The 15,728-nt window shown below is 43.8% G+C and overlaps 1 protein-coding gene across 2 annotated transcripts in view; it reads right to left on the bottom strand.

Moving 5' to 3' along the window:
- The window catches only part of vps8 (VPS8 subunit of CORVET complex), a 67,784-nt gene that overhangs the window by 50,281 nt on the left and 1,775 nt on the right, over positions 1-15,728 (bottom strand). The window contains exons 2-8 of one of the 2 annotated variants that reach the window (XM_042010325.1): positions 12,858-12,926; positions 12,052-12,182; positions 10,180-10,276; positions 10,070-10,102; positions 9,647-9,701; positions 7,358-7,363; positions 6,981-7,105 (exon numbers count right to left, since the gene is read on the bottom strand). In XM_042010325.1, the coding sequence (XP_041866259.1) occupies positions 6,981-7,105; positions 7,358-7,363; positions 9,647-9,701; positions 10,070-10,102; positions 10,180-10,276; positions 12,052-12,182; positions 12,858-12,926 (516 nt within the window). The remainder of the gene's footprint in view (positions 1-6,980; positions 7,106-7,357; positions 7,364-9,646; positions 9,702-10,069; positions 10,103-10,179; positions 10,277-12,051; positions 12,183-12,857; positions 12,927-15,728) is intronic. The other variant, XM_042010326.1, reaches the window with a different exon arrangement.

Here is a 15,728-nt window from a genome sequence, read left to right as displayed (position 1 = left end):
AACACCACACCATATTAGATGGCTGATGCTACCATAGTGTCAAAGAAAGATCTCAGCAGTGTCCCCTGCACTCCAAAAGACCAGATTCTCCTTGGCAGATCCAGCCTACTCTGTCCTTTCTTGTACAGGGCATTAGTGCTGTCTGTCCAGTCCAGTTTGTTGTACAGGTGAACACCCAGGTACCTGTAAGATGTCACCCTCTCGATGTCCATTCCCTGGATGTTCACCGGTGCCAGAGGAGCGTGTTCACATACTTTGGTCGGTTGGTGAGGTAGTCCAGGATCCATGTTGGGAGATAGAGGTCCACCCCTGTGACTTCCAACTTGTCTCTCAGAAGTGTGGGCTGTATGGTGCTGAAGGCACTGGAGTAATAAAAAAACAAGATTCTCACAGTGCTCCCAGCCTTTTCCACGGTGAGAAAGGGATCTCTGTAGGAGGTAGATAACCACATCATCCACCCCAATACCAGGCTGATAGGCCATTGATGGGCTCACTAGAGGCCAGAGATGGACAAGAACCAGCCTCTCCAGAGTCTTTATCAGGCCAGTAGATGTTCCTTTGGGTTCGGGGTCTTTAGAATCGGTACCACGCAGGATGGTTTCCACAGTTGTGGAACTCTCCCCAGTTTCAGGCTCTGGTTGAACATGTGACATACTATCCCATACAGCTGGTCTGCACAGGTCTTGAGAAGCCTTAAGCTGATTCCATCTGGGCCTGCAGCCTTTCTTGCCTTGATCCTCCTAAGCTCTTTCCTCACCTGGTTTGTTGTGAGGGACAGGTTGGGGCAGGGGGCTGGGTGCAGGAGGTTGTAGGAGGAGGGGTGGAGTGCTGGACAGGAAGTCGATGGGGGTGCAGCAGGGAGGCCTAGACAGGGGGAGGAGCAGATGGCTGATCAAATCTATTGAAGAATAGATTGAGGCCTTTAGCCCATTGAGGCCTTTAGCCCTGCAGGCTGGGAGTTGGGTTCCTTGAGGCCAGAGATGGTTTTAAGGCCCCTCCAAACTCCGCTGACATTGTTCTGCTGCAGCTGCAATGAATCCAATATTTTATAGTTCATGGTGAGACATTAAACATCATGGCATCATGGGCTGCATCAGTGTTAGCAGAGGGGGGGAACATATGTTGCTATCGCAATGACATGCGAGAATTCCTTTGGCAGGTAAACAGGCCTCAGGCTAACGGCTAACAGCTCAATGTCTTTACTGCAGAGTTGTTCTTTAATAGTGATGTGTCCAGAGTTACACCAGCTATCATTAACAAATACTGCCAGACCTCCACCCTTCCGCTTACCACTCTCCTTTGTCCTGTCTGCCCATATGATCTGGAAGCCGTCCAATGTTAGTGTTCGGTGTTGGCAAAGTTAGCCATGTCTCTGTAAACAGCATGATGCTACACTCTCAGTAATCCCTCTGGTGCCTGGTCAGCGCTGCTAACTCGTCCATCTTATTAGGGAGAAATCTTACATTCCCCATGATAATGATGGGAGAAATGGTCTATAACGTCTCTTCCTAGTGCGGCGCTCAACTCCCACAAGACATCCCTGTCTCCTTCTCCTTAGCTCACGGGGAATGTCGGGTCTCTCTCCAAGTAGTAGCGCCTTTATGTTACAAAGAGCTAACAGCTAATCTCTAGTGTAAACATGGAGCCATGGCTACGCGTGAGATCCCCAGACACTGTTGTGAAGAGTGTAGAAACCAGCAGAAGGACCAGCACAAACTAAACGAGTTTGGTGTCCATAGTGTAGGCTAAGTTACAGAGTAAGTAAAAAAAAATAAGAAACTAGAGGAAAGCTCAACGGTGAGCAGGACCTGCTGTAGTAGGCTGCCACTTGTACAGTGCCCGGAAGTAAAAAAAACGTCAGGGGCCTCTCTGCACAGCCTGCAACTGGGGTCCTGCCAGGTGTGGTAGATCGGGGGTCCTGCCTGGTGTGGTAGATCTGGGCCTCCATTGCCCTGGTACTCAAGGTTTGCTCCTGTGCTGCCATGATTAGCGCCTCAGTGATGTCCTTCAGTCCAGCCCTCTCTAGCCATTGGTAGGACTTGTTCATATCCACCACTTCAGCTATCTGTCGGTGGTACATCCCATGCAGGGGCTTGTCTTCCCATGAAGTGATTCATCCCTTGGGGACATCTTCCTGATGTATTCATGGAGCTTGTTTCATCTTGGATAGTGGGCCTGATGCTCTCTAGTCCTCGGCCTCCCTCTTTGTGCTTAGTGTAAAGCCTCTGGACAGTGGATTTGGCGTGGAACCCTCCATGCATGGGGAATAGCTTCAATGTTTTAACATCTGTGGTCTGAACTTCCTCCTTTGGCCAGCTTATTATCCCAGCAGGGTATCTGATCACTACTCTGATCTTGTTTTTGCCATTGAGCTGACTTCTCATCACTTGCCTTACTCGTTGCAGATATGTGGCTATGGCAGCTTTCCTTGTGGCTTCTTCGTAGTTGCCATTTGCTTGTAGTATGCCAAGGTACTTGTAGCTCTCCTCAACATCTGCTATTCTGCCCTCTGGAAGTGCAATACCCTCTGTATGGACTACCTTCCCTCTCTTTGTTACCATTCAGCCACATTTTTCCAGTCCGAATGACATTCCGATTCCCTGCTGTAGATCCTGGAGGTGTGGTTCAGAGAGTCAATGTCTTGCTCTCTATTAGCGTACAGTTAGATGTCATCCATGTAGAGGAGGGGATTGATAGTGGCCCTGTTCCTGAGTCGGTAACCATAGCCAGTCTTGTTAATTAATTGGCTGAGGGGGTTCAGGCCTACGCAGAACATCAGCGGGGACAGGGCATCTCCTTGGTATACCACATTTGATGGAGACTTGTGCAATTGGCTCGAAGTTGGCCTCCAGGGTGGTCTGCCACAGCCTCATTGAGTTTGCAATGAAGGATCTTAGTGTTGTTAATCTTGTACAGCTTCAGGCATTCCAGGATCCATGAATGTGGCATTAAGTCAGAGGCTTTCTGGTAATCAATCCAGGCAGTGCACAGGTTGGTCTGTCTGGTTTTGCAGTCTCGGGTGACAGTTCTATCAACCAGCAGCTGGTGTTTGGCTCCTCTGGAATCTTTACCCAGCCTGTCTCTGTCCTGTATTGATGCATGTGCCCACTTATCTTAGCCGCTATGATGCCCGACAGGTGCTTCCATGTTGTGGATAGACAGGTTATTAGCCGATAGCTGGATGGGACTCTTCCCTTCTGGGGATCTTTCAGTATCAGGACTGTCTGTCCCTTGGTCAGCCATTCAGAGTGGGTCCCATTCCGCCGCAGTTGGTTCAGTTGTGTCACCAGGCACTCATGGAGTGAAGTTAGCGTCCTTAACCAGTAGGTGTGGATCATGTCCAGGCATGTGCTGACTAGTTCGTCATACCTAAGGTTGTTTGCTGGATGTCTGTCACTGTGATGGTAACTGGTATTTGTTCAGGGAAGGCGCTGTGGTCCACTCCTAGTTCTTTTAACCGCTGTGCATCACTGTTATGTTTCCGGGAGTTTATATTTTATTTTTCTGTCAGGGGAGGAAACAGCTTCAATTGCTCAACAATCAATATCAGCACAAATAACTTCATTAAAAAAACTCTTCTTCATTTGAGCATCATTTGTTTTTAACAACCCATCTATTTTATCCATTACAGTTTGTAGACCACAAAACCCTCCTTCCTGTTTCTTAAAGAGTTTTCTGAGTTTTTATCAGCCATACACATTAAATACAATAAGATTGTAATAACTGGTGATTTTAACCTACATATCGATATTAGCAGTGATTCCTACACCAGTGAGTTTTTTTTAACCTTTTTGACAGTATGGATTTTAAACAGCATGTAACACAGCCAACTCACAACAGAGGACACACCTTGGACCTGGTCCTAACCTATGGTCTGTCCACTGGTGTGTCCCTGGCAAGCGGCAACTTCGGCCGGTAAAATGTGAAGCTTATGTGGAAGTGCAAAATACTGCAGTTCACCCCTAATCTGATAAGGTCCGGTTCCTAAACAAAGTCAATCCCCAAAGAATCCCATGTTAAAAGACCAACTTCACAACAGAAATAAACATGTTTCAAGCCTGGTACAAAAGTCCATTTTAGTATTAATAGGTCAAGTTTACCTTCATAACAACTGTGGGGCGGGGGGGTGGGGGGGGGGGGGGGGGGGGGGGGGGGGGATTTTTTCTAACACATCTATTTGGATGTTATTTAATCTTGAAATTCAGCATGATTATGGGTGTGTCCTTTTGATTGACAGGTATCCAATATATGCAGCAAGAAGGGAGAATGCAGCACAACCGTGGTTTTTAGCAGGCTAACAGCGCACCTTAGCTTTAGCCCGCCTACCTCTGTTAGCTGGTTAGCTATTGTTAGCTACTGTTAGCTCTGGGTTAGCTCGATTAGCTCTTAGCAACAGGCAGCTCGAAGTTTGATGGGTGTCAATCATCCACCCCCATGTTCACAGTCCCCCTCTCAGCTCCACCTCTTTGCCCATTTTGGATTTTCGGGGAATGACAACACGCGTGACGCTGCCAAGATGCCAGTGGTGGGAACCAGCAATGAGCTTCAATTCAGCTCCTCAGAAACCTACAGGTGATGTCACGGAGGCTCCGCCCATCTTTTATATACCATCTATGGTCCCTGGACCTGGTCCTAACCTATGGCCTGTCCACTTGTGTGTCCTCTGTTGCTGACCTGGCTGTGTCAGACCACTGTGGTTTAACATCACCACTTTTATCCAACAGGAGGCCCTGGTGAGAACTGGGAGGAAACAATATATTACTTTTGAAGTGGCTGCACATTTTATTATGTTAAACCAAACTCCTGCTCAGATTTTACCTCCATCATGTGATTTTATTGTAGATCATTTTTAAATAGACTAAAATCAGTAATTGACTTAGCAGCTCCATTAAAAACTAAAGCTTTAAAAAGAACATCCAGAACACCGTAGAGAAATGAGGAAATTAGAAAACTTAAAAGAAAATGCAGGAGAGCAGAGAGGCAATGGAGAAAAACTAAACTAACAGTCAATCATGAAATTTTACGTGAACAACTCAAAATCTACAATAATGCACTTAAACAGGCCAGAACACACAAAATCCTAACCCTAACACCCTAACCCACTTCTCAAACCTCATCACAGATAAAAAAACAACCCAAAATTCCAAAAACCATCGATATTTTAATAAACGCAGATTTTAACAAGTCCTCCATGCCTGCATCAGACGCTGCATGTGACATTTTCCCCGCCACCTGTAAAATGGCGGTGGTGAGGCAGCTTCTGAAGAAAAGTCATTTACATCCAAACATTCTTGATAATTACCAACCTTTATCTAACTTAATGGTTTTAAGCTTTTTTTTTAATTGCGTGAGTCTTTTAATAAACCCAATAATTTAGAAAAAAAATCAATCTGGTTTTAGGACAAACCACAGTACCGCCCTTTTAAAGATTGTTAATCACTTTAGATTTAACTTAGACTCGCAGAAACTTTCAGTTCTGGTTCTACTGGATCTTAGTGTTGCATTCAATGCAGCAGATCACCAGATTCTATTAAAAAGACTCAGAGGTCTGGTGGGCCTCTCAGGATTTTACCATCTTAAAAACATCACAAGTCACCAATTTTTGTCAGATATACTGCACTGACTGTAATCTGCCTTGTCTATTTATTATCCTGTTTTATTTACTTAATGATAGTATTGTTTTTTTTTTTGGGGGCTTATATTCTTGTATTTTATGCACCAAAGTCTGAGAGAAGTGTAATTTCAGTTCTCTGTTTGTCCTTTACATGCTGCAGAATTGACAATAAAACTGAACTAACTCCAGTGTTTTCCTCATGGGCATCCTCTGCGCTTGGGGTTGTTGCTGCAGTGATTGCCCTTGTCTGGGTGGCTGGGGTCCTGCACTGCATCCTTACAGCTGTGATGTAGACCCCAGCCTGCCCAGATCTGGGTGGTTGCTATGGCGACGGCCTCTGTGGACATGGGTGGACTGGCTCCTAGTGTGGATGGATCCCCATGATATTGTTTCCTCACAGCAGCAGCAGGCTGGATGTTTATTACTTTTAATATTTTATACCTGCATTCAGTTTAGAGACAGAAATTAGGGAGTCATGTTTTCTCTTTCTGGGGATAAATAACTTGATACAGCTGGAAGTTCATCCCCCATGCAGTAATTATCCAATAGGAGGCTTCTACCTGTTAGCTTAGTTAAATGTAGGTGGCCACTTTTCTTTGGCCAGGCAGTGTGATTCATCCCAAGATTAAAACAATTAAATTAAATAAAAATTATACATGTTATATGCATGCTATAAGCATAGAAGCTCATTTATGCTCAGAAGATACTTCGACAAACAGTTTTGTCCGTCTCCTGCACCAGTTACGCACATAAATTGGTGCATTTTCGCGGCGCTTAGCTATCCATTGACTGGCGCAGTAAACATATCAATAACACTGGAAATCGCGGGGGGCGGTGCTGAGCAGAATAGCTGACATGCAACCAGGGAAAAACCTAACCACAGAAGAAGACGAACAGAGAGAGAAAAAAAAGCACAACAATGAAGGCGACAACAACTGTTGAAATGTCGTGAGTTTTGAAGAATGCAAGTGTTTAGGTCAGTTGGAAACAACTTCATGCCAACACATTACCACTGCCAACAGTGTCTGAAACTGCCGTTGGCACACAGGAGTGAACTCTGAACTCAGCACTGCCCACTAGAGGAGGAACTGGCTTAACTACCATGGCAACGCAAAGCACGCATGTAAGCATGAGGAGGCATGACAACGTTTGAAATGGATGTCGCTGTTTACGTACCTAAGGGAGCAGAAATGGGCCTTTAAAGAGCTCTGTACATTACTTTCATTATCACTTTCCATACAAAAATATGTGTGGCCAAATTCTCCTCTGGAGGGATGAACCTTCTAAAAAACTACACTGTTTTGTTTTTTTTTTCTTCTTCTTCTTTTTGTTGAAAAGCCAGTGATTTTATCTGTGGATAATTTACCTGTCCTTTAGCGAACCCACAGAGAAGCCGTGAGCAGTCATGGTTGATGCTGAGGGCAGAGATAGCTCCAAACTCTGCTCCGGTTGTCTTGGTACCCAGACATAGTCTCAGAGCCTGGTTGGTATCTGGAGAAGGAAATAAGAAATAAAACCTATAGTTCCTATAATTCAGCAATTGCATGTTAGAATGAAACAACAAAGCAACGCCAACACACTGGCACCAGAGTGGAAAACAGAAGTCAAACAGCCAATTTTAAAAATGAAGAAATTAAAATAAAAAGCACATTTCATGCACTGACATAACAGAAAGAAAAGAGGGTGAAACCTCAGCCAGCAGAAACCAAATGAAGCAAAATGACTGAACAGGTGAGGTCGTACCTTTTCCTGCCCACATCGTCGTTATGTCAGCGGTATAAAGAGACGTTAGTCAACGCTGCTGAAATCTAAATCTTCATCATGTCTAAAACATCAACTAAAACATATTAATCATACCAGTGGGAACTTTTTCCATATTTTTGTGTTTCCAGACTACGTTAATATTAGCATAATAACAAACCATTTCTGTTCTCACTGGCTCAACACCTGTAGAAGGGGCCAAGAAAGTCAGGTGCAGGACGATGATGATTGACTTTGTAGTAGTATCATCTGACTTGCGGCAGCATGTCTCTGACACACGGGGGAAGAGAGGGGCGGAGCTGTCAACTGATCACCACCTGGTGGTAGGTTGCCTCAGATGGTGGGGGAGGATGCCAGTCAGGCCTGGGAGACCCAAACGTGTTGTGTGGGTCTGCTGGGAAAGAGGGCCCTGTCATAAAGAGCTTCAACTCCCATCTCCGGCAAAGCTACAACCATCTTCCGGGTGAGGCGGGGGGCATTGAGTCTGAGTGGACTGTATTCCACAGCTCCATTGTTGAGGCGGCCAGTCGGAGCTCTGGCTGTAAGCCTGTTGCCAATGCCTGTCATGGCGGTAATCCCCAAACTCATTCGTGGACACCAGCAGTGAGGGACACTATCAAGCTGAAGAAGGTCTATTGCACTGTTCTGGCCTGTGGGACTCAGGAGGCAGCTGACAGGTATCGGCAGCCTTAGCAGAAAACAGCTTTGGCGATCACTGTGGCAAAAATTTGGGCATGGGAGGAGTTCAAAGAAGCCATGGCAAATGACTTCCAGACAGTGTCAAGGAGATTCTGGAGATTCAGCGCCTCAGGAGGGGGAAGCAGTGTGAACGCTCATCCGGACTCTGGATGGGACCAACGAAGTAAACTCTGGTCTGATTGAAACGAGGAATCTCCTGGTTCGGACCAGAGTGAAATTCAAAGTAAAAACAAACCAAACCAAAGGAAGGTGCAGAATTTTTTCTGAATTCCCCCCCTAACTGAATGGAGTCCTCTGGACTAGCCTGGTGGTAATGCACCCTTAAGGAGTAGTCAAGTGTTGGATGAAGCCTCATTTAGATCCTCAACTGTCACAGTTCTACTATGTATAAATACAATGTTTCACTGATTTAATCTTTAAATCCATTTGTTCACATTCCAGCCATTGAGTCCTCAGCAGTGTGAAAAAAGGTATGGAAAGAAACTTTAGGAAAGGAGGGAAGAGGGTCAAGACAGATTGTACCGAGACTAAATTATGCAATTTATGTTTGTTTCAACCAGGAAAATACTTATTTGGAGCCAACTACAGATCACTTACAGGATCAGCTGAAGCTCACACTACTGACTCTAACGTGATCTCGTGTGTGGTTATGTCTCTGTAAGATTTATTAACCCTTAAAAGTTCACAGAATTTGTAGCTATTTTTGCCTTGTCATTTCTAATCTAAACCAGTTTGTAGCAGCTGAAGCTTTTAATCCCAGTATAAACCAACCTGTAGCAGCTTTTAATCCCAGTATAAACCAGTCTGTAGCAGCTTTAACACCCAGTATAAACCAGTCTGTAGCAGCTTTTAATCCCAGTATAAACCAATCTGTAGCAGCTTTTAATCCCAGTATAAACCAGTCTGTAGCAGCTTTTAATCCCAGTATAAACCAGTCTGTAGCAGCTTTTAATCCCAGTATAAACCAGTCTGTAGCAGCTTTTAATCCCAGTATAAACCAGTCTGTAGCAGCTTTTAATCCCAGTATAAACCAGTCTGTAGCAGCTTTTAATCCCAGTATAAACCAGTCTGTAGCAGCTTTTAATCCCAGTATAAACCAATCTGTAGCAGCTTTTAATCCCAGTATAAACCAGTCTGTAGCAGCTTTTAATCCCAGTATAAACCAGTCTGTAGCAGCTGTCAGATAATGAGGCTAAATGATGTAAAATGAACGTATGAATAGATATAGCAGCATAAAGGTCGACCAGAAGAAGAAAGCAGAATTTATTACTAACAGAACTTTGTAGAAATAACACACAGATCAACAGTGACCAAACCTTTTCTCATCTCATCGTTCTCTCAAGTCTTGGCTTTCAGGAGAAAAAATATTGTTATTGAAACAAACACACAACAGAAACTATTTCCATGTTTCCACTTTTTCCTCATTTCCAGTTATTCCTGCTACTTTTCACACACACATAGAACTTTCTGCTCACTGTTTGATCTATGGCTGCTCCTGATTGGACATTATCATCAATCTAAGCTCTCTGATTGGTGGAAAGTTTGACCGGAAGTGGCTTCATCATCACTCACCAAAGACCAGAGCCAGACCATGAGACGTTCCCACGGCGATCACACCGGACATGGTCTGCACACAGAAAACAGTTCAGGTCTGATCAGAGGAAAGCAGGAGGAGGTACATCAAAGAAAAACTGAATTTTACATGCAGCTTCATGCCTCCACAGACACAAACCCTCTGAACTCCGGGACATCTGCACATTCCCACATTGAACTGTGTAAAACACATGAGCTGTATTATTTTAGTTAATTTAAATGGTTATTGTGATTCATTTCTGACTGTGAAGCAGCTGGGAGGCTCCATCCTCTGCCCCCTTCCTGTAGCTGCTTCCACACATGAACTGGAGTCTAGTTCCTCACTTATCAGCCAGAAAAGGAAATAAATAAATAAATAAATCATGTTTGCAGATGGAAACCAGTAGTGAATAAAGTACTTACTACTGCAGTCGGCAGTCCAGCATCCACTTTGTCCTGAGAAAAGATAAAAAGACTTTATTCTGACTGAAAACAACCCTGACATGTAACGTGTGTGTGAGATCCAGGCTCACCGCGGCAGCAACAATCTGTGCAGAGATGCCCTTCAGCAGGCTCAGTCGAAGGACCGACCCATGAACGGCTGTATGCAGCTCCAGAGTCTTCCTCTTTCTTCAGTGTGTCCACAAAGAGGGAAAAAAACATGTTTGTTCACTTTTACATGTAAAACATAAAGTTTGTTAGGTTTGGTGGGTGGTTTCCTCCCCAAAGGAATGTTTTAGATCAGGGTACTCTGGCCCTGGAGGGCCGCAGTTCTGCAGGTTTTAGATGTTTCCGTGATCCAGAAACACTGTATTCAGATTAAATGTCTCCTCAGCAGCTTGTTGTCAACTTTTGTCCAAACATCTGATTCAGGTGCTGCAGAGGAAACATCCAAAACCTGCAGGACGGCAGCCCTCCAGGACCCACTTTACCCATCCCTGTTACAGGTTTGATGAAGGGACGGATCCTCCCCAGAACCCGGACCTCAACAGGTCCGATGGAGGGACGGATCCGCCCCAGAAACCAGGACCTCAACAGGGACAGATTCTTCCCAGAACTCTTGAGGCAGTGAGGGATCATCTGGACTGAGAACAGAACAAATGGCAGAAACATCCAAAGAAGAACTTTAGGAAATCATTCAAGGATCCGGGAGAACTATTTATGGAGTATAGAGGTGTTTCTGTCTTCAATCAAAAGTATAATTCTGTGATTTATGGTTTTCATGCTCAAACATCATCTTGCTCTCTCTCAAAACTCGGCTCCTCTTCTCAGGTTTAGGGTTACAGGTTCAAATCTCCTGAGCTCCAGCTCGGTCTCGTTCCCTTGGTCAGACACATTCTCTGCTCTCAGAACTTCTGCTCCTGGATATTTTTCTCTCTCTTGGGTTGCTGAATGAGCTGTCTGTGAAATGTCCTCCAGCCAATAGAATTCTAGATAAATGCTGACCGAGCAAATAGTCCCCGCCTCCTTCAGAGTGCCATCAAACAGTGATGGCCTTCCTATACCAGGATTCCAGGATGTTCTTGCTCACATCTGTTTGAAAGCTGGAACCAAGTGTTTGATGCATGTTAATTACAATTAGCCCAAATAAAAAGCCTGAACTTGTGAGTAAGATCTGGTCGGTCTGTTTCACTCAACACTTCCGTAGGGTCGATCTTTCTGTCCCCATGCTGAGATAAGAGATCCTGGGCTTAAAAAAGGTTGCTGATCAGTGATGTGTCAGAATCCTCACGGTGTGCTAGTCATAATGGTGAGTAACTGAGCTGCATCACCACGATGTCGCCTTGCTTCACTTTGTCAACTAAATACATTTCAGTTAGTTTCTTTCTCACAAAATATCTACCAGTTTCATGTTAAACTTCCACCCATCACTCCTACAGGATCTGCTCCCACATCACATCGTGGACAGATTGTTAAACACAACCCAAGATGTAGTCATCCATCCTGATGTAGGTCTTTATTATCTCCACTTAGCTGAGCCCTCTTAGTTGAGGCAGCGGCTGATCACAGTTTTGAAAGGAAGACAATGTATTTGAGAGCAAGAAAAGACTTTCTGAGTGTGAGAGCAGAGTTTAGAGAGGAGCAGGATGATATCTGAGAGTGAAAACAAGAAATTACGCTCGACTAAAGAGGGAAACGCCTCCATATGGAGATGACTGAATGAAATGAGAGAAAGCTTCTCTAGGAGGGTTCCAGCTCCTTAGAACTGGACCGAATAAATCTGATCAGTTCTAAGGAGCTGGAACCCTCCTAGAGAAGCTTTCATCCTGGATCAAGATGAAACCGTCACAGTTCTCTGACCGGATGCTGACTTACAGCAGTGTTTCATTTCTCACAGCATTAGAGCCAGCATGCTGTCACATTACTGTCTCAGTATGGAAGAGAAGACATGTGAGGGCTCCTGCCTTTTAAGGTAAGCTGGGTCTCCACTGTCAGAGCTGGCCAAGGAGGAGGTGTCACAGGAATGAGCGTCCATGTTGTCTGTGTTCAGAGTGCAGGTGTCCTCCAAGACAAACGGCTCTTCCTCATCCTCCATCTGCAAAACACACGGCAACAAATTAACTACAGGTCCATAGATCTGACATCCATCCATCCATCCATCTATCCATCCATCCATCCATCCATCCATCCATCCATCCATCCTCCTCCTCCTGCTGTGGGGGCAGAAAAGCCCAGACTTCCTTCTCCTCAGGATCTTTTTCCAGCTCATCCTGAGTCGTTACCAGGCCAACCCAGAGGGGTGGCAGTAGTTCAGGTGGTAGAGTGGGTCGTCCAATAATTGGAAGGTTGGCGGTTTGATTCCCACTCCCCCAGTAATTTGTTGTTGTGTCCTTGGGCCTCTAGTGTTGGCATCGCTGGTGTATGGGTGTGGAAATGAATGTTCGATGGTGGTCGGAGAGGCCGTAGACGCGGACTGGCTGCCACGTTTCCATCTATCTGCCCCAGGGCAGCTCACCAGGTATGAGTGAGGAGTGAATGAATAATGGATAAAATTAGGAGAGTAGGAGTAGGAGTAGGAGATTTGTAGGATAGAAACATTTACCTTCTCTTTAAACCTGCATGCATATTGCACTAGTAAAAGTGGGTAAAGTATAGCACATCACCAGGACACAATTTTGTTAAAACAACCAATCAAAGTATTGTTTTTCTTTTATGTGATAACTAGGAACAAATAATCAACTGAAAAAAAGATGACATATTTGTACTTGACCTGGCTAAGGATGCTCTCCAGCGTCGGAGGTGTATCCACTTGAGGAATGTCAAACTCCTTATCGTCAATCTAAGAACAAAAGTTGAACAAGAATGCAAAGATTAGAGCTTAGTTTTTATTATTTCTGTTTCTGTATTGTGTTCACATCCAACATGCACTCCGTGCTCGCTGGATGGATCCTGTCAATGGTGGCACTTGTGACAATGAACATTACAATCATGCAACTTCATTGCCACCTTTCTATTATTCTGTGTGTGAAGCTATCTTCTATTACGAACCTAAGACTTCATCCTTTGGTGACTGGTGTGAGACTATCTTCTACTGTCAATGTTTTTCTTCGTGTATGCATTGGTTCTCTGCTGGTACTCCAGTTTCCTCTCACAGTCCAAAGACATGCATGTTAGTTTAAATGGTTACTCTAAATCTCTCTATGAGTGAGTGTGAGAGAGAGCTGTTGTTTGTCTCTCAGTGTTGGCCTTGTGATGGACTGGCAATAAGAAAATGGATAGAAATGGATGGTTCACTTAGTCACGTGGGCCCTGAGCATCACTACAAACTTTTATGATGCTGTGTTTATGCCACTTCACAGAAACAAACATCCTATGATGGATTCTCTTTAGATTCTTTATATCACAATTAAAGGACCCTCAAGTTATAAGTCTATGACCTGATTTGAGAAACTTGTATACCCTCCGTTTTCACTTGTTTTAGCAAACTGAGCAAATCTTTTCAGCATCATAGAATTTAGCAGTGACAGATGGGCATGTTCATTTGGACATCAGACTCAACAAGATTGTCATCTTGGAGGCTGAAATTTTCCAACAATTCCTATCCACTTAAGGGTGAAAAAGATGAGGATATGTGCATTTAAATATTTGTAGAAATTTTTCTCTCTAGGGTTTGTTTAGGAAAATCAGTAATATGGTGGAAAAATATTCAAAACTCTATTGAGGAAGAAACTACACAGGTGGATTCCAAAGAGGAGCATCAGGATGACCACCTTTTATGAAGCAGGAAACCTCATGATGATGGAATCCAAGCTAAAAACATATACACCTTTCACATCTTGCTGAGCAAGATTACAGTTTACTGAACCAGATCACAGTTTGCTGATCCAGGGGCCTCATTTATCAAGCTTGCATAGGAACCAAATATACAGAGCTCCAGACTGCGACCAGATGGTCACATTTTGTGACTAAAATGTGAGACAGTACAAGTGAATTTTTCATCTACTCGCGCAATGGCGACCAACACATTTGCTGGTCTTTTTCTTGTGGTAGTTATAACGGAATTTATTTGGTCTCTAACAAACTTCTGCTCCCCTCTTCATCCCAGTATTTCACAGTAAAGCGCAAATTAGCTGCTGGTTTGCTGACTTAAACTAACTTCAATACGAGAAAAGGAGACGAACACCAATGAAGAAGACAACAGCCAATGTGCGTGTGAGCGAGGACGAATGGCCACTGTGATTGGCTCATGTGTGGAAAGAGGCGGGTCTTGGGGGAATTTATTATTCCTCAGTGTTGCCAACTTAGCGACTTTATTTAGCAAGTTTTCAGACCCCTCTAGCAACTTTTAAAAAAACGTGACTAACAAAGAATCTAGCGACTTTTTCTGATATTATTGGAGACTTTTGGAGAATGACATGAATGAATGTAGTTTTCTCTTCCCAATGCAGAGCGGGTGCTGTGCAGAGCCCTCCCCCGTTCACATGGCAGCTCCCAGCTTATTCAGAGCAGACGACGTTCACCTCTGTCTCATGACCAGATTGAAAATGAAACGTACAAAGCTGCTGCTGGAGGATCCTGCGCTGGCTTCCCGTCAGAGTAATGTCTATTAATGAAGGGTGTGGATGAAAATATTTAAAAAGTTAAATGTTGTGACATGCTCCAGACTCCAAATTAAAAAACAAAATACCCTTAAAAAAACAGAATTAAAAAATAAAGAAAATATTGACAGAATTATTATTTTATTCATTTATTGCTGTTTAGGTTGCCTTTTTATAAATTTTTACCTTTCCCACTACATCTCTCTTTATGGTAGCATCCATTACAACTTTATGTACCAGGCTGATTATGCTAAATAGCGACTTCTAGTGACTTTTAGGACAGCCAATAGCTACTTTTCTTACTGAGGAGTTGGGAACAGTGGTTGGAAAGGAGCATCAGTCCCCGAAGCTGTTTATTGCCAGGAACTACATGGACCAGTCATACCATGTCCTATGGGGGATGATGGGGACAAAGTTGTTGTTCTGCTTCGACTATAAAGTGAATATCAAATCAAATTTGATTTGATTTGACAAGTTCTGTCTACTTGTTTTGTATTAGTGCAGCCAGTAAGATGTTTTTTTATGTTATGTCAACTGCAAAAAAATATGTGAACTGTAAACATTGTAATTTCTGAATTTATTTTTCAAGTATTTTTCACTAATGCAGTGAAAATGAGAGGAAATGTGAATATTTGCTTTGCAAGGCAATTTCAGTGTGCGCCCCTAAATTTTCTGCTTGCGCTCCTAAAAATTTAAGTTAGGGGCCACTGTGGTCCTCGTAAAAAAGTTAGTCTGGAGCCCTGACATAATCAACTTTTGGGATTTATAAAACCCAAACTTGACTGGAAAATGTTCCTACCTCCACGCAAACTCTGACCCAGGCGTACACACAGAACCTAGCAAAATAGGAAACGGCGACACCAACAGCACAGAATAAAATCAAGGAAATGATGTGAAATGTGAGACATTTGTGCACAATCCACTATTACCTTTCCTTTCACATCACATGTTAGGTATTAAAGCTGTTTGCAGAAATGAATAAGGATGCACATTCTATATTAATTCTCCTAAGAGCACACACTCGGGGGAAAAAAACAAAAAAC

This window comes from Melanotaenia boesemani, chromosome 16, assembly GCF_017639745.1.
Source record: "Melanotaenia boesemani isolate fMelBoe1 chromosome 16, fMelBoe1.pri, whole genome shotgun sequence".
Lineage (NCBI taxonomy): Eukaryota > Metazoa > Chordata > Actinopteri > Atheriniformes > Melanotaeniidae > Melanotaenia > Melanotaenia boesemani.
The sequence above is the reverse complement of the archived record's forward strand: the minus strand, read 5'-3'. Positions and strand labels throughout refer to the sequence as shown.